Source organism: Balaenoptera physalus (genome assembly GCF_965194825.1).
Source record: "Balaenoptera physalus genome assembly, chromosome: 15".
Lineage (NCBI taxonomy): Eukaryota > Metazoa > Chordata > Mammalia > Artiodactyla > Balaenopteridae > Balaenoptera > Balaenoptera physalus.
The window spans coordinates 76,476,210-76,501,310 of NC_138894.1; the positions used below are offsets into that span (position 1 = coordinate 76,476,210).

General features: G+C 40.8%; 2 protein-coding genes across 3 annotated transcripts in view; one reads left to right on the forward strand and one right to left on the reverse strand.

The window, feature by feature from the left end:
* The window catches only part of GPN1 (GPN-loop GTPase 1), a 27,568-nt gene extending 8,461 nt beyond the window's left edge, over positions 1-19,107 (reverse strand). Inside the window, exons 1-12 of one of the 2 annotated variants that reach the window (XM_082427969.1) lie at positions 18,918-19,107; positions 18,122-18,215; positions 16,070-16,109; positions 15,236-15,302; positions 14,473-14,510; positions 10,414-10,492; positions 10,113-10,207; positions 9,138-9,183; positions 8,342-8,488; positions 7,529-7,611; positions 6,189-6,228; positions 5,448-5,538 (exon numbers count right to left, since the gene is read on the reverse strand). In XM_082427969.1, the coding sequence (XP_082284095.1) occupies positions 5,448-5,538; positions 6,189-6,228; positions 7,529-7,611; positions 8,342-8,488; positions 9,138-9,183; positions 10,113-10,207; positions 10,414-10,492; positions 14,473-14,510; positions 15,236-15,302; positions 16,070-16,109; positions 18,122-18,215; positions 18,918-19,028 (931 nt within the window). In that variant the 5' untranslated portion in view covers positions 19,029-19,107. Of the gene's footprint in view, positions 1-5,447; positions 5,539-6,188; positions 6,229-7,528; positions 7,612-8,341; positions 8,489-9,137; positions 9,184-10,112; positions 10,208-10,413; positions 10,493-14,472; positions 14,511-15,235; positions 15,303-16,069; positions 16,110-18,121; positions 18,216-18,303; positions 18,852-18,917 lie in introns of those variants that run through there. The other variant, XM_082427970.1, reaches the window with a different exon arrangement.
* Positions 19,108-19,204: 97 nt separating this feature from the next.
* CCDC121 (coiled-coil domain containing 121) lies at positions 19,205-22,413 on the forward strand. Its single transcript, XM_082427958.1, has 2 exons — positions 19,205-19,707; positions 20,179-22,413. Exons 1-2 carry the CDS (start codon positions 19,211-19,213, stop codon positions 21,131-21,133), a joined length of 1,452 nt encoding a protein of 483 aa, XP_082284084.1. The 5' UTR covers positions 19,205-19,210; the 3' UTR covers positions 21,134-22,413.
* The last annotated feature ends 2,688 nt before the right edge of the window (positions 22,414-25,101 follow it).

The following is a 25,101-nucleotide window of genomic DNA, read 5'->3' on the forward strand; positions in this document are numbered from 1 at the left end:
AAACACCTACAATAATAAACCCAAAACATTTAAGAAAATGGGAATAGGAACATACATATCGATAATTACCTTAAATGTAAATGGATTAAATGCTCCCACCAAAAGACACAGACTGGCTGAATGGATACAAAAGCAAGGCCCATATATATGCTGTCTACAAGAGACCCACTTCAGACCTAGGGACACATACAGACTGAAAGTGAGGGACTGGAAAAAGATATTCCATGCAAATGGAAATCAAAAGAAAGCTGGAGTAGCAATTCTCATATCAGACAAAATAGACCTTAAAATAAAGACTATTACAAGAGACAAAGAAGGACACTATATAATGATCAAGGGATCGATCCAAGAGGAAGGTATAACAATTGTAAATATTTATGCACCCAACATAGGAGCACCTCAATACATAAGGCAAATACTAACAGCCATAAAAGGGGAAATCGACAGCAACACAATCATAGTAGGGGACTTTAACACCCCACTTTCACCAATGGACAGATCATCCAAAATGAAAATAAATAAGGAAACACAAGCTTTAAATGATACATTAAACAAGATGGACTTAATTGATATTTATAGGACATTCCACCCAAAAACAACAGAATACACATTTTTCTCAAGTGCTCATGGAACATTCTCCAGGATAGATCATATCTTGGGTCACAAATCAAGCCTTGGTAAATTTAAGAAAATTGAAATCGTATCAAGTATCTTTTCCGACCACAACGCTATGAGACTAGATATCAATTACAGGAAAAGATCTGTAAAAAATACAAACACATGGAGGCTACACAATACATTACTTAATAACGAAGTGATCACTGAAGAAATCAAAGGGGAAATCAAAAAATACCTAGAAACAAATGACAATGGAGATACGACGACCCAAAACCTATGGGACGCAGCAAAAGCAGTGCTAAGAGGGAAGTTTATAGCAATACAAGCCTACCTCAAGAAACAGGAAACATCTCGAATAAACAACCTAACCTTGCACCTAAAGCAATTAGAGAAAGAAGAACAAAAAAACCCCAAAGCCAGCAGAAGGAAAGAAATTATAAAGATCAGGTCAGAAATAAATGAAAAAGAAATGAAGAAAACAATAGCAAAAATCAATGAAACTAAAAGCTGGTTCTTTGAGAAGATAAACAAAATTGATAAACCATTAGCCAGACTCATCAAGAGAAAAAGGGAGAAGACTCAGATCAATAGAATTAGAAATGAAAAAGGAGAAGTAACCACTGACACTGCAGAAATACAAAAGATCATGAGAGATTACTACAAGCAACTCTATGCCAATAAAATGGACAACCTGCAAGAAATGGACAGATTCTTAGAAATGCACAAACTGCCGAGACTGAACCAGGAAGAAATAGAAAATATGAACAGACCAATCACAAGCACTGAAATTGAAACTGTGATTAAAAACCTTCCAACAAACAAAAGCCCAGGACCAGATGGCTTCACAGGTGAATTCTATCAAACATTTAGAGAAGAGCTAACACCTATCCTTCTCAAACTCTTCCAAAATATTGCAGAGGGAGGAACACTCCCAAACTCATTCTACGAGGCCACCATCACCCTGATACCAAAACCAGACAAAGATGTCACAAAGAAAGAAAACTACAGGCCAATATCACTGATGAACATAGATGCAAAAATCCTCAACAAAATACTAGCAAACAGAATCCAACAGCACATTAAAAGGATTATACACCATGATCAAGTGGGGTTTATCCCAGGAATGCAAGGATTCTTCAATATACGCAAATCAATCAATGTGATACATCATATTAACAAATTGAAGGAGAAAAACCATATGATCATCTCAATAGATGCAGAGAAAGCTTTCGACAAAATTCAACACCCATTTATGATAAAAGCCCTGCAGAAAGTAGGCATAGAGGGAACTTTCCTCAACATAATAAAGGCCATATATGACAAACCCACAGCCAACATTGTCCTCAATGGTGAAAAACTGAAACCATTTCCACTAAGATCAGGAACAAGACAAGGTTGCCCACTCTCACCACTATTATTCAACATAGTTTTGGAAGTGTTAGCCACAGCAATCAGAGAAGACAAAGAAATAAAAGGAATCCAAATCGGAAAAGAAGAAGTAAAGCTGTCACTATTTGCAGATGACATGATACTATACATAGAGAATCCTAAAGATGCTACCAGAAAACTCCTAGAGCTAATCAATGAATTTGGTAAAGTAGCAGGATACAAAATTAATGCACAGAAATCTCTTGCATTTCTATACACTAATGACGAAAAATCTGAAAGTGAAATTAAGAAAACACTCCCATTTACCATTGCAACAAAAAGAATAAAATATCTAGGAATAAACCTACCTAAGGAGACAAAAGACCTGTATGCAGAAAATTATAAGACACTGATGAAAGAAATTAAAGATGATACAAATAGATGGAGAGATATACCATGTTCCTGGACTGGAAGAATCAACATTGTGAAAATGACTCTACTACCCAAAGCAATCTACAGATTCAATGCAATCCCTATCAAACTACCACTGGCATTTTTCACAGAACTAGAACAAAAAATTTCACAATTTGTATGGAAACACAAAAGACCCCGAATAGCCAAAGCAATCTTGAGAACGAAAAATGGAGCTGGGGGAATCAGGCTCCCTGACTTCAGACTATATTACAAAGCTTCAGTAATCAAGACAGTTTGGTACTGGCACAAAAACAGAAATATAGATCAATGGAACAGGATAGAAAGCCCAGAGATAAACCCACACACATATGGTCACCTGATTTTTGATAAAGGAGGCAAGCATATACAGTGGAGAAAAGACAGCCTCTTCAATAAGTGGTGCTGGGAAAATTGGACAGGTACATGTAAAAGTATGAAATTAGAACACTCCCTGACACCATGCACAAAAATAAACTCAAAATGGATTAAAGACCTAAGTGTAAGGGCAGACACTATCAAACTCTTAGAGGAAAACATAGGCAGAACACTCTATGACATACATCACAGCAAGATTCTTTTTGACCCAGCTCCCAGAGAAATGGAAATAAGAATGCAAATAAACAAATGGGACCTAATGAAACTTAAAAGCTTTTGCACAGCAAAGGAAACCATAAACAAGACCAAAAGACAACCCTCAGAATGGGCGAAAATATTTGCAAATGAAGCAACTGACAAAGGATTAATCTCCAAGATTTACAAGCAGCTCATGCAGCTCAATAACAAAAAAACGAACAACCCAATCCAAAAATGGGCCGAAGACCTAAATAGACATTTCTCCAAAGAAGATATACAGATGGCCTACAGACACATGAAAGAATGCTCAACATCATTAATCATTAGAGAAATGCAAATCAAAACTACAATGAGATATCATCTCACACCGGTCAGAATGGCCATCATCAAAAAATCTAGAAACAATAAATGCTGGAGAGGGTGTGGAGGAAAGGGAACACTCTTGCACTGTTGGTGGGAATGTAAATTGATACAGCCACTATGGAGAACAGTATGGAGGTTCCTTAAAAAACTACAAATAGAACTACCATACGACCCAGCAATCCCACTACTGGGCATATACCCTGAGAAAACCATAGGTCAAAAAGAGTCATGTACCAAAATGTTCATTGCAGCTCTATTTACAATAGCCAGGACATGGAAGCAACCTAAGTGTCCATCATCGGATGAATGGATAAAGAAGATGTGGCACATATATACAATGGAATATTACTCAGCCATAAAAAGAAACGAAATTGAGTTATCTGTAGTGAGGTGGATGGAGTTAGAGTCTGTCATACAGAGTGAAGTAAGTCAGAAAGAGAAAAACAAATACAGTATGCTAACACATATATACGGAATCTAAGGGGAAAAAAAAAAAAAAAAGGCCATGAAGAACCTAGTGGCAAGACGGGAATAAAGACACAGACCTACTAGAGAATGGACTTGAGGATATGGGGAGGGGGTGGGGTGAGATGTGACAGGGTAAGAGAGTGTCATGGACATATATACACTACCAAATGTAAAATAGATAACTAGTGGGAAGCAGCCGCATAGCACAGGGAGATCAGCTCGGTGCTTTGTGACCACCTAGAGGGGTGGGAGGGAGGGAGATGCAAGAGGGAAGAGAAATGGGAACATATTGTATATGTATAACTGATTCACTTTGTTATAAAGCAGAAGCTAACACACCATTGTAAGGCAATTATACTTCAATAAAGATGTTAAAAAAAAAAAAAAGATTTGGATGGAACAAAAGTAGAGACTCATAAAATAAAAGGTTAATATAAAAAAAAAAAAAAGCATCACCCCACAAAATACTTATTATGAAGGGAAAAATAACTTTATGATGGAAAAACCTGGCACACACCACTTTAAGTAAGTGATCAAAGACAACTCATCATCAACCATGAGGAAACATCAGACAAACCCAAATTGAAGAAAATTCTACAAAAATATAAGTACCATAGACTTCAAAAATATCAATGTCATGAAATGCAAAGAAAGACTAAGGAGCCATTCCAGATTAAAGGAAAATAAGAGACGTGACAACTAAATGCAACACAGATCCAGAATCTTCTCCTGCTATAAAGGGCAAATGGCTACATCTAAATAAGGTCTATACATTAGATAATAGGAATGTGTCATGTGTCAATGTTAATTTCCTAGTTTTTGATAACTACAATGAGGGTATATAAAATAATGCCCCTATTTTTAAGAAAAACTCAAGGGTAAAGGTGCATCATGTCTGCAACTTACTCTTAAATGATTCAGAAGAAAGTTATATATAATATACAAATATTTTATAAGTATACTTATATATTTATATAAAATGTAATGCCAAACATATATAACAGAAAGAATAAAGTAAATGTGGTAAAATGTTAACATTTGGCAAATCTAGCTGAAGGGTATATGGCAATTCTTTGCAATTCATGAAACTTTTCTGTAAATCTAAAATTAGGTCAAAATAAACAGTAAAAGAGGGGGAGCATTAAAAGGTAATTAAAAAAAAAAAAAAGGAGACATCAAGTATCTTGCCAAAGTAAACCAAAAACTACCTGAAGAGAATCATCATATACATATGTATAAAAATATAAACACAGATAAGATAAATGTGGTATGAGAGACATAGACAGTGGATTCCTCTTTAACATAGATGTCAGATATAGGTATGTCCGTAGGTATATATCTACATCTGTACACTTCAAAAATGTCAATGTCATGAAATACAAAAGCAAAGGATCCATTCAGGATTAAAGGAGACTAAGAGACAACTAAACACAATGCAGATCTAGGATTTATCTAAATTGACTGAGTAACAGATAGATAGATACACTATACAACATTTACTTTATCCTTTTCTCTTTCTCTCCCTTGAACATAAATACCTACCTACTAAGTGGAGATAAGTGTACCCCGCTCTTAGTTCCTAACACCAGAAGACCCTCCAGTACCTGTGGCAGTCCCGGTGTCCAAGGCTATAGAGCCCATATCTTTCCGAAGTCGTTCCAGTTGTTCTTTCTGCTGCTGGCTCTGTGCACTGGCCTATATACACACAGGAAAATGTCGTCATATTAAAAAAGGAGGCCCAAGTTAGATGCCAGACTTCTAACTGGAGATGACAAATTATACAAATACTCGAGGCAGATAAGGGATAGCTAGCTGATGACAGAAACGCTGAGCAGTGCGGGTCCAGATCAGCAGAAGCTCATTCCAGAGGGCTCTGCAGACTGTACTAGAGGTTTCAGGAATTGGACACAAAATCATCAAAAGAACCCTCAAACAGACACAGCAGGAAGGCTCAGTGATAAGATGTCCAATGTAGCCGATGGGGACAGGACACTTGATCATTTGGGATAAGAGTTGTGAACTACCTCTCTGTTCTTAAACAAAATTCTACAAGTAGCCTTTAAATGGACCTTGGAGTAGGGGTGGAGGTATGGCACAAGAAGGGCTCAGCATATATAAAAGGAAAAATTACTGATTTTTATTACTTCAAGTATAGAGAAGAAAACTAATTAAGGGGCCTTTCTGCATCCAGACAGCATACATACAAATTTACAGGTTTAAATTAACAAGTATCTAAAGGATATATTGAGAACCAAAACAAAAGCATTTATGGCAGAAGGATTAGTACATAGTTTGAGATTGTTTATTCAGTGGCCCTAAAATACACAAACAGCCTCTTTTCTTACCAGCGATTTCTTCAGACGTTCATATTCAGGACGATACTCTCTGGAAAGAGAAACACTTTCTAAATCCCTTTGATTAATAATCTATCCTGTTCCCTCATCCACATCACTTCTATTTTCCTAGTACTTTGATAATAACAAAAGATCTTATGTCACCATACATCACATGTAACAAGTCTTAGTCACTGAGATTCTATCCCTAAGGAATTAAAAGCCAAGGTGCCTGCCCCCACCCTGAAATCAGCAACAAGACAAAAGACTGACTGCTGATCTGGGAAGATCAACTCTGGGGAGACCATGACCAATGAGTTCACCATTCACTTGGATAAACATGAGTAAAAGATGTTTAAATGATGAGTAAAAGCAGCTAGGCCTACTGGGCTCAGGAAGCCCAATATATAATTATGTCGTTTATCTGGGCAACCATGAAAGGATACAGAAAAGAGTCTATCCTGAGGCTTTGATAACACATGCAAAAAAACAAAACAAAACAAACCTCGTCTGATGAATAAAAATCAAAATAATGTTTCTGAAAACCACAATGTGGCTATTAGGCTCTTGCTAAGTATGACGCTTGCTAGAAAGCAGCCAATTATCAGGCCTAAGGAAAGTGTATAGGTGCTATGACTCCACTTTCCTTTAGATAAATGGAACTCCAGTATTAACCAAGAAAATAGTTATAACAATCATTTATTAAGAAATATGCTTACTACATGTCAGCAATTGTGTTAGGTGCTTTAGATATATTATCTCAAATAATCCCCACAACGATCTTAACAATAAATGCTATTATCCCTCATCTATAAATGAGGAAAATTTGCTAAGGTTACACACTTATTAACTGGAGGAAAAAGAAATCTAACCCATGTCTATCTGACTCCAAAGTCTATGTTCTTCATCAGGGGTCAACCAATGTGGCAAACAGGACAAATCCAGCCCACTGCCTATTTTTATAAATAAAGTTTTATTGGAACACAGCCACGCCCATTTGTTTAGGAATTGTCTATGGCTGCTTTTGCACCACAATGAGAGTTGAGGAGTTTCAACAGATAATACTACCCACAAAGCCTAAAATATTTAACATCTGGCTTTTTACAAACAATGTCTGATGACACCTGTTCTTCATCATTCAATACAGTGAAGATTTTATACTCCTATTCTTTTTTAAAAAAAGTTAACAGCTACTTGTTAACCCTAAGTGCGGTCAGATCCAGTACACAGCTGCATGGCAAATATAATACAAACACTATGAAAACCAAAATGTTTTGCCTGGCTAAACAGCTATCATATCAGACTTGTGGGTAACTAAGAGTGCCATCAATAGAATGTTCCTTTATCCTCACCTTTCATATTCTTCTGTGGCACTGGCAACTTGCACGAAGAGTTCATCTAAGCCTGTACCCAGAACAGCAGACACACCCACCACCTGCCAAAAGCATCATTAATGCCACTGAGGAAACAACTGTATACTTTTAAATGGCATACATTATTTGGCTCAAATTTCATAAAATCTTCATAGAAGAGGTTTGGCTACTTTAAGAAGTCTCTGGCAAAGAATGAAGCTAAAACAAGACAAAACGGCATACCTACTCAAAAGTGATGGAAATAAGTCTATGGAAAATAGAGAACTGAGAAAGATAATTAGGATCAAACAAGCAGCAGTTCATCTATTCCCTATCAAATCAAACCACAGTCTGTTCTCTATAAAAATTAGTATCTCAATGTCTTTGCTTGGGCAATTAACATACTTGCTGCTACCCACACCCACTTTTGCTTACACAAATCTTACCCATCCTTCAAAGCACACCTATATTGGCTATATCCTCCAAAAATCTCTCATTTCAAAAGTGATCTACCCCCTCACCACTATCAGGCCCAACTTTTAATCTTTCTTAAGATATCACAATATAAGTTACTATAATACATCATGTTTCAACTCTGCATTTAGCCTTCTCTCCTAACTAGAACATAAACTCTCTGAGGGTAGGGTCCGTATCATATTTATCTTTTAAGTCTCCAGTTTTTAAAAAGCTATGCCTTAAAAATTACTTTTCAGAAGGTAATGAACTTCCTTTCCAAAACAGGTTCAAAGCCAGCCCTTTGGGTTATGAGGTTATCTGGAGAGACCAACAGCATAAACAAGAGAGAAAGTTTACCCTGAGGGAGCTGTAAAACTCATCTAACACCAGGCTCATTGAACGAGTCAGGTTACTGACGTATGTAGTCTCTTGATTCAAGGCATCTTGGAAAGCCTCAAAATCCTGCATCCATTCCACTGCAAAGCTGTGATCAATGATGTCAGTCTGTACCAGAGAGAAGTCAACTATCAGCAACCAGAGACGAGGTCAGACATCAAACAGTGGCAAAAAAAATTTTTTAATTAAGTGATGACAGCAAAGAGCAATAATTCATGTATTTTCTTTCTCTGCTTCCCCCATTTCCTCCTCCACTGCAACAAGCCACAAAGAGCCAAGACTGCTGTGCAGTATAAATAATTAAATGAAGATCTGTATATTCCAGGTTAGAACAGACCCTTCACTATCCACTGCCAAGTGACCATGGCCACAGTGGAGGCCAGCACCCTCCAGGCTCTGAAGTCAAGTACATAGCCTCTTGCATCCTAGCCAACAACAGAGAAGTTTTGGTTTTGTTTAACTGCCACTTCCAATAGACCAGCAGTCCCTCCCGCATTTACACAGTCCCGATCCTGAGGGATAACGCATACGCTGTGGACCAGGGGCTACTCTATCTAGCCTGAAGAAACTTCGGAAAAGAATCAGCGATATATATTCATTCAATTTGACTGAATCCATTTCCTAGAAGTGCTCATGACTTTGCTTCAGGTTAGCTTAAATCTGCTCTCCAGCATCTAAAATAATCCTTCTCACCTACCCAAACACAAGGTTCTGATGAAAAGGAAATATTCAATCACAACAGGAAGAATCCACTTACTTTATTCATGACCACAATAAAAGGCAGCTTGGTTTTGTACAAGATGCTGAAAATCAAACATTGAGGCATTATTAGTAAAAGCACTTAAGCGCCTGCTTGCCTGTTATCTGATGGAACTGAGTAATAAAAAGGGAGATGGGTTCAGACTCTAAATATAGGTATCCATTCTTACACAGCACTCACATATTCTCCCCTCCCAAGCAGGAAACCACCACTACCAACAAGCAAACAACACACATACACACTCTCTCCTTTTCTTAGAGTAATAATGCTTTGGTACTGATCCTGGTTGTGTGTGTGTGTGTGTTTTTCACCAAATTAACTGTCTTTTAAACAATTAATATGAAGACAAAATAATGCTATCAAACATCAGATTTCTATTTGGACTAGGATTTCTTGTGTTTAACAGGAAGGGATATCCCTAGTCATAATGGAAGAGACAAATAGGGGTGATTGTTTTTTGCATACCCCCAAAATAAAATTCAGCATTAATAATGGTCCGCCTTGCTCCTAGGTCTAATGCACTAATATAGCCTAGTGAGGCACGTCGTTCCTCTCCTAATGGCACCACACTTGGGAAAACATGTGCATTTAGAATCATGGATGAATCTTTTTTATTCAGTCTCTCCTCATGTTATAATTTCACGCTTCCTATCACAACACAGAAGAAAGGCATTTAGACCAGGGGCTCTATTCTATTCAGAATTGGATTTCATTCAACTTGGGGCAACTTCCAGAAGGTTCATATTCATTCATCACCTATTCTGTAACAAGCAAGGGAGGAAGATGAGAAGTGGCTGATAGAGAATGCCAACAGTATATGTGCTTCTTTTCCGGCCCTAACCCAGAGCCACTAAAGTGAGTGGCAAGCCTGAATGAAAACCTAGGGGTAAGCACTCAGGACTCAAAAATGATGGAAAAGAAGTGGAGACTTCATACCTTGACATAATACTATGCCCAACAATAACGCATTACCTGCAGGCATAGAGCATATTGGACATGAAGGTCACTGGGTTGATACTTCGAGATGTGTCCATTACATAAATGACAATCGTTGGAAACGAGGATGCCTAAAGCCACAAAATAATCAAAGCTTTAGCCAGAGGGCTCTTGACCTGTGCCCAAACTCTTCTCCTACCTTCTGTGGCAAGGAAGAACCACTTTAGGCAGGTGTGCAGAGCTCTATGACTCTATCCCACATAAGATCCCAAGCAATAAGAAGCTTTTCTTGTCTGGCTCTCTACTTACCCTGAGTAACAAGTCCTAGAATACTCACCAGGGCCTCAGTGATGATTGTCCCAGAAGCTGACCAGGTGAATACCTCAATCTGTCCAGGTGTGTCAATCAAGACATACCTATGTCAAAAAAGACCATTAAAGAAGTTTTTACTTATGCATTCTGAAAGATATTCCATCCCACAAAACATTAGCATCTGGTTACTCAAGACTGAAATAACCTCTTCACACTGCCAAGTCTCACTTCTTCCCATTGCCCTTAAAGTGCATACCACATTCCCCTGGGTTTTGTTCAATGTCCAGTATTCAGGCTCATTGGCAGGAGCAGCAATACATCACTGCTGCAAATGGTCACAGAGAAAACTGACAGTTTTAGAAACACACTGCATTAAAAATGAGAGATAAGCAAAACCAGAGTGGAAATCTCTTGGGAAACCATCTAGTTACTTATGGGTGGGGTTGGAGGAAAATGGAGGGAGGGAGAAAAGGAATAAGAAAGTGATAACTAAAGAAGAGGGTCTCTTCTTGAGGGGATGAAACGTTCTAAAATTGATTGTGGTGATGGCTGTACAATTCTGTAACTACACTAAAAGCCACAGAATTGTACAATTTAAATGGGTAAACTGTATGGCCTATGAACTATATCTCAATAAAGCTGTTTTTAAAAGAGCAAAGATCCACACGTACATGGACAATTAATTGACAACAAAGGAGCCAAGAGCATACAACGGAGAAAGGAAAGTCTCTTCAAGAAATGGTGTTGGGAAAAACAGTCACATGCAAGAGAATGAAACTAGACCACTCCATACACAAAAATTAACTCAAAATGGATGAAAGACTTGAACATAACACCTGAAAACATTAAATAAATTCCTGGAGGAAAACATAGGCAGTAACCTCACTGACATCTGTCTTAGTGAAGTTTCTGTGGATCTGACTCCAAAGGCAAGGAAATCAAAAGCAATAATAAACAAATGAGACTACATCAAACTAAAAAGCTTCTGCACAGCAAAGGAAAACATCATCAAAACTAAAAGGCCGGAATTCCCTGGTGGTCCAGTGGTTAGGACTCAGCGCTTTCACCGCAGTGGCCCAGCTTCAATCCCTGGTAGGGGAACTAAGATCCCGCAAGCTGCCGGGCATTGCCAAAAACAAAAAACTAAAAGGCAAGCTACTGAATAGCAGAAATTGCAAATCATATCTCTGATTAGGGATTGGTATCCAAAATATATAAAGAACACATACAACCCCAAAACAAATAAACAACCCGATTCAAAAATGGGCAGAGGATCCGATTACGTAGACATTTCTCCAAAGACACACAGATGGCCAAAAGGCACATGAAAAGATGTTCAACATCACTGATTATTAGGGAAATGCAAATCAAAACCACAATGAAGTATCACCTCACACCTGTTAGAACGGCTCTTATCAAATAGATAACAAGTGCTGAAGAGGATGTACAGAAGAGGAAACCCTCGTAAACTGCTGGTGGGAATATAAACTGGTGCAGCTACTATGAAAAACAGTAGAAAGATTCCTCAAAAAATGAAGGATAGAGCTAACCATATGATCCAGTGATTCCAATTCTGGGTATTTATCCAAAGAATATAAAAACACTAATTAGAAAAAATATATGCACCCTTATGTTCATTGCAGCATTATGTACAATAGCCAAGATATGGAAGCAACCTAAGTGTCCACCAATGGATGAATGGATAAAGAAGATGTGGTATATACACAGTGGAATACTATTCAGCCATAAAAAAAGAATGAAATCTTGCCATTTGTGACAACATGGATGAACAACATGAGGGTATTATGCTAAGTAAAATAAGTCACAAGGAAAAAGACAACTACCATACGATTTCACTCACATGTGGAATAATCTGGAGGAAGGAAGGAAGGAAGGAAGGAAGGAAGGAGGGGAGGGAGGGAGGGAGGGGAAGGGAAAGGGAAGAGAAAGTGAAGGGAAAGGGAAGGGGAAGGGAAGGAAACCAACCAACCAAAAGCAAGCTCACAGGTACAGAGAACAAATCAGCGGTTACCGGAGGAAAAAGGGGTTGTGGGTGGGCAAAAGGGGTGAAGGGGATCGACTGTATGGTGACATAACCGGACTTTTGCGGGGTGATCACCTTGCAGCGTACACGTGTTAAATTGTAATGCGTACCTGAAACTTATTTTTAAAAAAGCAAAAAATTTGAATAGACATTTCTCCGAATATATACCAATGGCCAAGAAGTACACTAAAAGATGCTCAACATCTGGACTTCCTGGTAGTGCAGTGGTTGAGAATCCGCCTGCCAATGCAGGGGACACGGGTTCGAGCCCTGGTCTGGGAAGATCCCACATGCTGAGGAGCAACTAAGCCCGTGTGCCACAACTACTGAGCCTGTGTTTCTAGAGCCCGCGAGCCACAACTACTGAGCCTGCGTGCTGCAACTACTGCAGCCCGCGTGCCTAGAGCCTGTGCTCTGCAACAAAGAGAAGCAACCGCAATGAGAAGCCCACACGCCGCAACTAGAAAAAGCCCGTACACAGCAAACGAAGACCCAACGCAGCCAAATAAATAAATAAATAAATTTATTAAAACAAAAACAGTTACAAGTAGTGACCAGGATGTACAGAAAATGGAACCCTCCATACACTGCTGGTGAGAATGTAAAATGGTGCGTGAAGCCAGCAGGAGCTTGGAGGAATGGGGAATAGAGTGACTGCTAATGAGTATGGGGTTTCGTTTGGAGATGAAAATGTTCTGAAATTAGGTAGTTCTTTTATTTTTTTTTTTTTTAAGATTTATTTTTTATTTATCTCTTTTGGCTGCGCCAGGTCTTAGTTGCGGCACCGCGGGATCTTCGTTGAGGCATGAGGGATCTTTCGTTGTGGCACACAGGATTCGCTCTAGCCATGGCAAACGGGTTTTCTCTTCTCTAGTTGTGGCACTGGTTCTGTAGTTTGCAGCACGTGGGATTCTCTCTAGCCGTCGCGAACGGGTTTTCTCTTCTCTAGTTGTGGTGTGGGCTCTGTAGTTTGCGGCACGCGGGCTCTCTAGTTGAGGCGCGAGAGCTCAGTAGTTGTGGCTCGTGAGCTTAGTTGCCCCGTGGCATGTGGGATCTTAGTTCCCTGACCAGGGATCGAACCCGCATCCCCTGCATTGTAAGGCGGATTCTTTACCACTGGACCACCAGGGAAGTCCCTGAAATTAGGTACTTCTGGTCAATGCACAACTTTGTGAATATACTAAAAACCACTAAACTGTATACTTTAAAAGAGTGACTTTATGGTCTGTGAATTCATATTGCAATAAAGCTGTTACTTTAAAAAACTACTCTAGTATGATCCTATTTTTGTAAAAACACCTTATCCATCCACCCTTCTATCTATGTACACATGAATAGAAATGCTTGGGATGACAGTCACTGATAGCAATAGTGATAATAATGATAGCTATTTCTAGTGACAAGAAGGGTGATAGTTTCATCTTTTAAATACTACGCATGGTAGGAATTATTTATAGTAATAAGCCTATATCCTTTTTACAAAAATAATAAATTATCTTCCTTTCTTTTAAAAAAGCAAACCTATTAAAAATTTAACAACAGTTCATTGTGGGTAATATAATAAGAATATCCTATTTTATATTTTGATACTTTTTAAATTAAAAAAATTCCCTCTGAATCATGTAAATTATATTAATTTAAACAAGGATTAGAAAGGTATTTCATAGACTTTAATGCCAACAAGCAAGAGAAGGCAAGTGGACAAGTGAATGTGGACTCAAATTCTCAAAATACCTCCTAAGAAGCTGGGAACATATACCAAAGTGATTGGGGGTGGGATACTATTAAATTGAGCTCTACACTGTAGAGCATCTTGTTGTTTTTTTTTTTTTTGGCCACGCCATGGCTTGTGGGATCTTAGTTCCCCAACCATGTAGAGCATCTTAATGACTGTCTTCTTGCCAACAATTTTTTCACTTATCATGGTTTCATCTCAAACTACACCCTCTCAGAACTTGATAGTAACCCAAAATCCTTCAAAAAACCTAGAAACATGTCAACTACAGAGTAATAAATAGGCATTAGACTGAAATCACTTACTTAGACATGTTCTGGGCCTTCTCAATAAATTTCATCACCTAAAAGAAAAATACGCCAATTACAACAGAATCCAAGTTCAACAAAAAAAATCACAGGGCCCTCTCGAGAGTGGCCCACCTCACAGGCACCATTAACGACTGAATCTCTATGTTCTCTGTCTGAGGACACCAACTAACATGCTCATGGAACCAAAGAAACATAGCCACACCTGCCGCACCACAACACCCTGGAGCACAGGGCAGGGCCTAAGGAGCTGAAGACTTGATCTGTCACTGCCAAGTCTCTCTCGGTGCTTCAGTAAAGCGTTAACAGCCTGAATCATGGAGTGAAATCGGGGTAAAAAATCAGTGATTGCCAAACACTCTTAAGGAAGTGGAATGTGACAAAGAAAACATAACAGATGACAACAATTTGTCACAAGTGAAAAGCCCCATAATTGTTCCATTCCCTGCCTGGTAGCCTATCCCACTCCCCATCCCTCCACCCCATCCTCAGGGTAAGACTGCAAGCCAGTGACAGATCAAGAAGAGAACCCAGGTCTCTTAGGTCTTTGTTTTATTGGCCGCCACAACGTTCAATGTGAAGTCTCTCACCATGTTGATCATCCTCTCATAGCCTACTTCTTTGTCCACCAAAATGCCTCCTTATATTCTGTATTGACATTCAGGTTGATTGCCCTTCTTTCCCAATGTGATCGAGCTAAGGCATTTAAGAGTCACAGGTTTTGACACAGCCATGTCTATGTAAATAGAGACAGACATACCTGATCAAATCTGGTAGCAAAGAGATTGAGTGAGGTCACTATGCCACCATTGGGTCCAAGTCCATACCTAGACACTAAGTTGAGGATTTAAATTGCTTATAGATCAATTTAGACAATAAAGTTTATTATCTAGACAATCCCTCACAAAAACAGCATAACATTAGTGTTCCATTGACCAGTATGTATCACACAATCTTAACCTCATAGGGAAACATTCACTATCAATGTCTACCTCATTCATCGTTTAGAAATGGCCAGGCGAAATGAGGCCAAAATGGAACAGACAGATGTATCAGGCATTGACGGCCTGATGGCATTAGCCATGAAGATCATTTATATACCACTCTTTGCTCTGATCCTCACTCATCAAGCCACCTGAGGATTAGAATTAGTCTTCCTACCTAGACTTACCTATAGGGAAAGTACACATTTCACACAGCAATGTACTAAGAGTTGATCTCACTAATCTTTGAGTTTCCCAGTCTAAGCGGATGGTGATCAATGGATGCATTCACCAAGGCAATACTCCCTTGTGGGACCCAGGCACGCCACCAGCTAGCCTCTCCTTCTCTGTGCTAATTACAACAGCCTGCAGTTCAGGACAAACGTAGAAAACGGAATTCACAAGCTGAAATAGGATTTCTAATCACCTATAATGCTTCTCCCCACATTCATCTTCCCTCTTCTTCATAAAATTACCAGAAAGCAATCGAATGCTTTTGCTAGTGTATTTCACAAGGGAAGGCACAAACAGTTTTTTCAAAGCTACACAATACACAGACAGTAGGTAGCCAGGGATGAGCCAACAACCAAAGTAGATGTGAAAAAGGATACTGTTTCATGACTTCTTTATACTTCACAGTGTCACGAATATCTGGAGGGAAAAAAAGAGAGAATGAAATGGAATTTAACATGTAAGAAACAATACAGTTTGAGAATCTCCACCTATAATATCTAAGCCAACAGACCTCTCAAGTCATCTCTGCTTCCTCTGAGCAAACAAATCAGTTTCTCTCTTAGCATCCAAGGTACTTTTCAAATCTGTTTTCTAAATTTTCAAGCTAAGATCACTGAATTGCAACAGCAAAAGAAGCAAGTTCAGGAAGAGACTAGGAGGACAAAAGGTACCCTGTAAGTACCTTCCCTCCCAGCAAGAAACTGAAACTAGCTTTTGAGGCTTCTAGGAGCTCTCAAGTTATGGTAGGGATGTCTGAGACAAAGAGAAAAGTTCGATACAACTTAAATACCTTCTCAGTGACCATATACATAGAAAAAGGGAGCTAAATGAAGAAAAAAGGTTTATTTCTTACTCCTTGCTTACTGGTAACAAAGGTAATGCAGATAACATTTTTATAAAGGCATTAACTTGGGAAGTGGATGGGGGGGAGAGAAATAAGTAACGGAGATTAAGAGGTACAAATTTTCAGTTACAAAATAAATGAGTCATGGGGTGAGATGTACAGTGTGGGGAATACAGTCAAAAATTATATAATACCATTTTATGGTGACAGATATTAACTAGACTCATCATAGTGATCATTTTGAAATGTACAGGTATTTCAAATTACTATGTTGTATACCAGGAACTAAATACTGTGGCAGGTCACTTACACTGCAAGACAAACAGACAAACCCACAGAAAAAGAGATTGGATTTGTAGTTACCGATCTACAAATCGGTAGAGGGTGTGGAGGGAGGGACAATTGGATGAAGGTAGTCAAAAGGTACTAACTTCCAGTGAATAAATACTAGGGATGTAATATACAACATTATAAATGTAATGAGCACTGCTACACGTTATATGTGAAAGTTGAGAGTTCTCATAACAAGGAAAAAAAATTTTTCTATTTCTTTAATTTTGTATCTATATGAGATGATAGATGTTCACTAAACTTACTTGTGGTAATCATTTCATGAGTTTGTAAATCAAATCATTATGCTATACAACTTAATCATATACAATGCTGTATGTCAATTATATCTCAATAAAACTAGAAAAAAAATTATTTGGATGGAATTTTAAATAAAAAGGAAATTGGTCTGTCCGGTAATATCTAACTAAACCTATCTAGCAGTCAGTAGACCTATATCCCATCAACTATTAGAGTTCCAGCCTTTAAGTGAAAAGATGGAAATTTTTTTTTTTTTTCAAAATTCTTCCCATAATGATTTCTGCTTCTTAATACAAGGTCTTCCTTAATTAGTAATGTTTGGAGTACAAGCTTAATAGGATTAAAAAGAGACCAGGAGGGAAAAGACTAACATCAAGGAATAGTCTGAAAATCAGGAAGCCTAGATCCTATCAAGAATCAGGACACTGGATCCCATCCATTCTTAATCTTTTTTATACAGTAGTCTGGGGAGTCCTCTACAAGTCTGATGGTAAGAAGGAAGGAACCTCTCACCAAGACAATGCACACAGGCATATATACACACATTTTCCCATGTAACTTTGCAAGATTCCTACAGATCAGTAGGCAAACTCTGCACAAAACCCACATGCTCTTAACTTGAAGAAAAGAAACTATATAAACAAAGTTTATGTATCAGAGCCTGCTGAAGGGTTTACGGCTTAGAAGCCAGAGGACTGACTTTCTGTCACTTCATTTTCCCAAAGAACCATAGTCTGACACCCTAGGGTCAAAAGAGGTAGAGAGAATGGTAGTGGTAAGGAAAAAAAAGGAAATTTAGGAAGAGGGAAGGAGTAAACAAAGAGAAAAAGGGAATCAGGAAGAAGCCTGTTTCAGGATGCTAGCAAATCCAAGGGAAACGAAATTAGGCAGTTTAGAAAACATTAAAAATGGAAGCATTGAAGACTCATAGGATAGGCTGACAGCTTTCCATTCTCTGAGAAACTTCACACAAGATCTGGCACAGTTTACTCACCAATATTGGCAGGAAAGGGAACTTCATGCACAGCTGGGTCCAGGTTGATCACATAAGGTGGACACCCTTGACTATGCAGATATCCTGTGAGCCTCTGCACACACACGGGGAGAAGGATAGACTGAGACCAAGAGGCATGATAAAGGAAAAAGAGAGAACTTCCACCCCTTAATCCAACTTACCAGAATTCTGCACTTCCATTTCCCTCTACCTTAAATATTCGTTTCTGATCTCCACCTCCAACATTCACTCTCAGTTGAAATGCTACCTTTCTTCATCACACATCCAACAGAGCCTCCTCTACTCTCCATCACTTATTGACTTGGGGGGTGGGGGGGGAGCGGGGGTTTCTATCTCCCCCACAAAACATTAGCTCCATTTAAGCAGGAACCTTGTCATTTCCGCTATATCCCCAGTACCTGAAGCATGACAGGCACCCCAGAAGGAATACTTTAGGAATCTACACCGAAAGCCTGTGTGCTAGCACTCTATTAACCGCCAGAATTACTTGTTAAGCCTCTGCCTTCGAGGAGTTGGCACTAACAAGGCAATTCCAATACCAAGTACGGTCGTCACAAATAGGCACTGAGGGTGCGCAGAAGAGAGGCTGAATGAACCCAGGCTAGGATCTGAGACGGCTTCGCGGAGGAAGAAACAGGGGTTGCTGGCAAGTCCCTGAAAGCCAGGCGCCGGTACCCTCCAACTCCCCAGAGAGACCTCCCTTTCTCCCCTGGCCTTACGCCTGCCACAGACAACTTCTCGCGCGCTCCTACTACGCCCGCGCCGTGTAGGTCACCTGTACAAAGGTGGTTTTCCCAGACCCCGCCATTCCCAACACCAACAGACACACTGGCGGCCGGGGACCCCCGGAAGCTTGCGGCTCCGGGGCAGCTGCGAGCGCGGCCATCTTGCTCCTGGCTCCGCCCACTCGACCATAGAGACGCTCGTAGCTAGAGAGGCTCCCGCGACGTTCGGAGCTCTGAATGAGACTAGAACAGAGCAAACCAAACCGAACCGAACCAAACCGGCCAGAGAGGGCAGGGCCAACGGGCTAGGCGTGCGCCTTAGCTCTGTCCGTTCCTGACCCGGATGGGGGCCCAACTAGGGACAGAGGCGGGGAAGTGGAGGCACTGGGAGGACAATTGGAGTAGGCCACCTAAAGAGCCGCTCATCGTCGTCGGGCAGGGCCTGGGAAGGGCAAACCTCTGGACCCCGGGCGGGCGGGACGACAAGGGACCCCCGGGCTCCCACACTGCGAAAGTGAAGAGAGTGCCTTTTCCTGTCGGCCCCCCGAGAGCGGGGAACCGAGCCGCCGGACAACCGGCCGCTAGGGCTCGTCCGGCGGCCGAGGAGGTTAAGCGGCTCAGGGCTGGACGTGCCGGGACCCGGGCGGGATGCGAGCCCCGGAGTTGCTGGGCCGCGCCAAGAGCCGCAGAGACCAGCCCGGAGAAACTGGAAAAACCCTCCGCACTGGGACGCCGTTTCCGCGTGTCGCCAGCCCGCGACCGTAGGGCTCTCTCCCTGGCGGTCTCCGCAAAGGTGCACCGTGACTTTGGGAAGGAACGTTTGGTTGCCGAGTTTGTCAAGTAGGTACTGAGGGGGCGCTTCTCTCCACCCAGGCGCCCTCGGTACCCGGAAAGGTGGTGAAAGAGCCGAGCCATGTATACACTCCTACTCCCGACCCCCCAGTTGGCTGCGGTGGCCCTTTGCAGCAGCTGTAGTGTTCAGTAAGCCGTGAGATCTGGGTTTTACGCCCAGGCTCTGCCACCCGCTGGCGGTGTACATCGTGGCCAAGTCACTTCAGTTCTCTGAACCTGTTTTCTCCTCTTTACCCTCGAGATACTACCTCGCAGGGTTGCAGAGACGGCATATTGTCAGTTGTAAACAACACTCCCTCGTCTTTACCCCTAGCTCTGTCCCCCGTGCCTTGTGTGAGGAACATCGTAGGTGCTCCCAAATAGTTGGGATATGAATTAAAGTTACGTGTGCATTTTTAAAATTATTTCCTAATTTTTCGTGAAAAACATGGGGGGATGTCTCTCTTGTTCTTCCTTCAGGTTGGCTGAGGACTCCAGTAATTCCCTTCAACCGGATCTTAGTTTCATAAATAATTTTCTCAAGCCAGAGAAGCTAACAAAGGCAGAGAAGAGGTTTAAAGAAAAGGCAGTAGTGGAAATGATGAAGCTAGACAAGCAAATCAAAGAAACTCAAATCCGACTAGAACCGTTAGTGGAGGAATCCAGGCAGCTGCTGGCGGAAAACGTACGTGTCGAGGAGGAAAACCAGTTCTTTCGGGAATACCTGACCAAGCAAACAGAGGAGTCTAGACAGCGAACCGAGAAGCTGTGGAACTACTATTTACAACAAAGTGGGCAGATCGAACAAAGGAGACAAGAATTAACGTCCAAATATGCGGGAAAAAATTCAGCGCTTAAAACAGAGCTCTTGCAGAAAGAAAAGATCCTATCCAATTTGAATAAGCAGTTGGAGGCAATGAGGGACGTTTCGATAGTAAAGGAGAAACAGGAGAGAGAAATTCAGACACTACAGCAGGAGATAAAGAAAACCCACGCTGAGACAGCTGCAAAGAAACAGGCCATGCTGGTCAAGTTCTTCCAGGATAAAGCATTACTGGAGGCACAACTGAGTGAGCTAGATGCAAGGCAGTTGGGAAAGAGACCAACAAAGGAGCTGAACAGCAAGAACGAGGCCTTGGAGAGGGCAGCAAAGCAGTACACTTCCGAGTTCCACAATAGCATCGACAGACAGCACCAGCAGTTACAGAAGGAACTACCACAGCTAATTCAGAAATGCCAGAAGTTGGAGGTTACTCACAGCCGTTTAAAAAAGAAGCAGCAGCAGCTGCAGCAGGAGCAGTGGTACCTACAGTGCTTAAGCCGGGGGAGGCAACGGCTGCAAGAAAGGCGTAATCCGTGCCCAAAAGGACAAGGTGCTCCAAAGACCACACTGAACCCTGCCCTAGGCACCAAATCAAGGACGCATCCAAAGTAATTCCTAAAATAACACGAAGTCAGGAATGGAGCAAGGGTTCTTAGGTGCTACGTAACAGAAACCAGGTTGGGAAGGCTTTGGGATCTCAGGGTGCTGTGGTTAAATATCCATCATGATGTGTTAGTGTGAAGGATTAGGTGCTTTTCTCCAGCAGTACTGCTAGATTATTTGTGGGACTAGCTTCCCTTAAAGTTAGGTTTTTCTTTAATTAGCTCTTGGTAATAAATGGGCTGTTCCTCACACCCCCAGATAACCCAGTACCATTTGCCAAAAACCCAGATGTGAAACTACCTCAAGAAAACCACCTTGAGGAAGTGACAGGAAAATAGTTGTGTGGTGTGTTTCACCTAGCTAAGTTAGGTTTCTTTATAGAAAAAGCCCCCTGAAGAATAGCATTTCAGATTGTTATATTCTGCTTTCTGCTCTGTAAACAACCAATGTCCATGTATCCTCACTTCTTTGGCCACCTTAGCACACAGTGTTTTTAAGCTCTTTGTAAAGTTTGTGCTGGTGATCAGGTAGCTGTTTCTACAGTTTTCTCATGATTGAAAAACTCTTAACAGCAAGTGTAATAAGCCTTAGGCAGAGTAACCTTCTGATGCTCAGCCCATACCATTTTTGCTTTGTGTGAACTGTGTGAAGGGAAGAGAAGCTAGAGGGTATGTATACCTGGTCAGTTTTCTGTGGAGAAATACCTCTAGCCTGAATGAGGTGACTGAATGCTTCTGCCTGTTTTAGGAAAATGTATCAACAGAAAGTTTTCATATATTTGGAGAACTTTCTAAAGAGTCTTTTGCCATCTCTTTCCCTGGCAACATCCTCAATTTCTAAGATGACAAAGATGACTGAAGTTTCGATAGAGTGAACACTTTAGCTTTAGGTCACTTACTACGTTTTTACTGCATAAGCACTTGAAATGCGTTTTGTCCTTGAAATGCGTTTTGTTATTCATGTGTACCCTATTTATGCCCCTTCAGTAGAACTAGGAATAGTATTTTAAATTAATATAGACTTTTAGGGTAGTTATATTTTTGGCACTTAGGACATACTGATGGTTAGGTCGGGGATTTCTTTGAATGCTGAATCCTGGTACAGAAATACAGCCTCATATTTTAATGTTGCTCCTTTATGGAAAAACAGAATCAACTTAATGTTTTCAATTGTCAGTGATGAAAAAGTCCATAATGGTTTTCCCAGATTTCAGTTTTATTCATATGTAAAATGAATTCTTGTACAATTAGATTCAGAAAAGGATTCTGCCTCAATGTGCCTTAACTTCTAGCTTTGTCCCAACAGTCCACAGCCCAACCCTGACCCACCCCACCCCTTTTCTCTGGCGCTCCAGTCCCAGGCCTTGGGCTTGAACAGCTGGGAAAGGTCTGGTGGCTGGGGAGGAGTGCCAGCAATAGTTCATAGTAAAAATTTGGGGGCTCTCAAAGCTAATTTTTTACTAAAGTTTTTATACAGCCTCAAATTGTTTTATTAAAAAAAAAAGATTAAAAATGGTGATGCTTACAAAAAAAAAAAAAACTTTTCTGTTAAATGTGTAATGTCTCGGTTCTTAAAATTTTGTTGTTATTGAAAATAAACTCAGATTATAATATACCCACTGATTTCATTATTGTTCCAATGTAATGTACCTTCTACTTACCTCTTCTCATGTCTTACCAACTCTGCATGTCTTCTTCATACTAGTGTGCACACAATAAAAATGCAGTTTTAGTGCACAAAGTAGAATGTTAGGTAGCACACAGTTGCCTTAACCTGAATAGTTCTATTCAGTGGAGCTGAAAATACAGAGAGCCTGTTTAAAAACATGGTATCCAAGACGCATTTGAAACCGTTATTCTCTGTCGATGCAAAAACCATAGGAAGATATAAAACTAAGGATAAGGAGCTGGAAAGCAAGAGGGATGGGTAATCTTATTATTCTGCTGTTAATTCCCCCTCCTGCCAGTGCTGTCCCGATGAATTAATTCAGGAGTGAATAACTTCCACCGTCTCAGTTTATTTTGAATTCCTCATGCCAGATAATGGATCTGATCTGGTGTACTGCTTCTGGCTGTCCCTTTGTGAGGCCTCTGAGGGCTTGAAGACTTTAAAGGGTGAGTCATCTGATAAAGCAGCGGTCACCAACCTTTTTGGCACGAGGGACCGGTTTCGTGGAAGACAATTTTTCCACGGACTGGGGTTGGGGATGGTTCAGGCGGTACTGCGAGCTATGGGGAGTAATGGGGAGCGGCAGATGAAGCTTCACTCGCTCGCCCGCTGCTCACCTCCTGCTGTGCGGCTGGGTTCCTAACAGGCCATGGACCGGTCTGCAGCCCAGGGGTTGGGGACTCCTGTTGATAAAGGCCCTTAGAAATTCCTGTCGGCAAGCCAGCAGTAGGTTGGCCAACTAGGATCTCAGTCTACTTTTTGCCTGCTTTCCTATGCTAGAAAGGAAAGAGGGTGATGTTACAGAAAGTGCATTTAGATGGAAAAGACCTCTGAGGTGAAATTTAGGTTAAGACTTGAACGATGACATGAAGCCTGATGTACAAAAATTGGGGAAGACATTCCAGACAGAGGGAACAGTGAATGCAAAGGCCCTAAGATGGGAAGGAGTTTAGTAGGATTAAGGAACAGAAGAGTCAGTGTGGCTAAGTGTAGTTGGGGAATGGCAGCGAACACGGACAGAGCAGAGGCAGATGAGGCTAAAAAGGTTAATAGAGCAGGCAGGCCTTGTAGGACAAGGTAAAGGGGATGACTTTTATTCTAAGGGCACTGGGAAATCACTAGGCTTTAAGCAAGTGAACGAGGTTGATTTACAGTATAAAAACTCACTACAGCAGTATGCGGAGTGTACCAAGCCAGTGAAAAGCAGAAGGAATCCAGTTAGGAAGCTCTTGAAAAGGCAAGAGGTGATGACTGTTCGGAATGGAATGGCAAACATGGAGGTGAACAGAAGACATGGGGGAGAGCTGATTCTTAGTGTGAGGGGAAGAGGAAGCAGAAGTAAAATTCCTAAACTGTTCTTTTTGAAGAAGGAGGTGGGCAGAGTATTTTTTCTTTCTTGTTTGTGTGAACTTTTTCTTTTTGGCCACAACATGCGGCTTGCAGGATCTTTCTTCCCAGACCATGGATTGAACCCATGCCCCCTGCAGTGGAAGCACGGAGTCTTAACCACTGGACCACCAGGGACATGCCTGAACTGATTTTTAAAATGAAGCACTTCAGACATAGCAAAAAATATAGAAAAGTATAACAAACTCACTATCGATTTGAAAAAATAAGAACTTACCATTCACTTGTCCCTCCGGATCCCTGAAGCACTATCTAAAGTTGATGTTTATCATGCCTGTGCATGTTTTCCTGCTATCTTTTCTATATTTTATTAAAATATATTTATAGGTACTATATTTATATAGCCTATATACTTTTATTTCTATATATCCATAAACAATAGAGCATTGTTTTTCCATGTTTTTAAACCTTCCACAGATGGGACTCTTTATGTATTCTATAACTTGCTTTTCCCAGAGTTTATTTTGGAGCTGTATTCATGATGATACAAGAAGACCTGGTTCTTGGGATAGTGTTAAAGGGGTAAGGTTACCTGACTGAAATGGAAAATCCAGCCCGTCCCGCATGGTGCTGCAGAGGGGCAGCCCCATCCAGCATCTCAGTTCACATCTGGTGGTATCACCCCCCACCTGACACTCCCCTAGCTGTCCCCGTTGCCTCAGGAAGAAATCCACTACCTCGAGTGGCATGCAGAGAACCAGATCCTCTCCCCCAATGACTTACCCACTGAGTCACGTAAAGGTTTTCTGTGTCTCTTGGTTGAATGAATCAGTTGTTTTAAAGAGATGTGAGGAAAAAAGTGCTTTAAAACCTGCTATTAAACAAATGCTAATTTTTTTTAAAGAAGACCTGGTTCTTTTGACAGCTGTATAGTGTTCTTTAGGATGACTACCACAACTTAC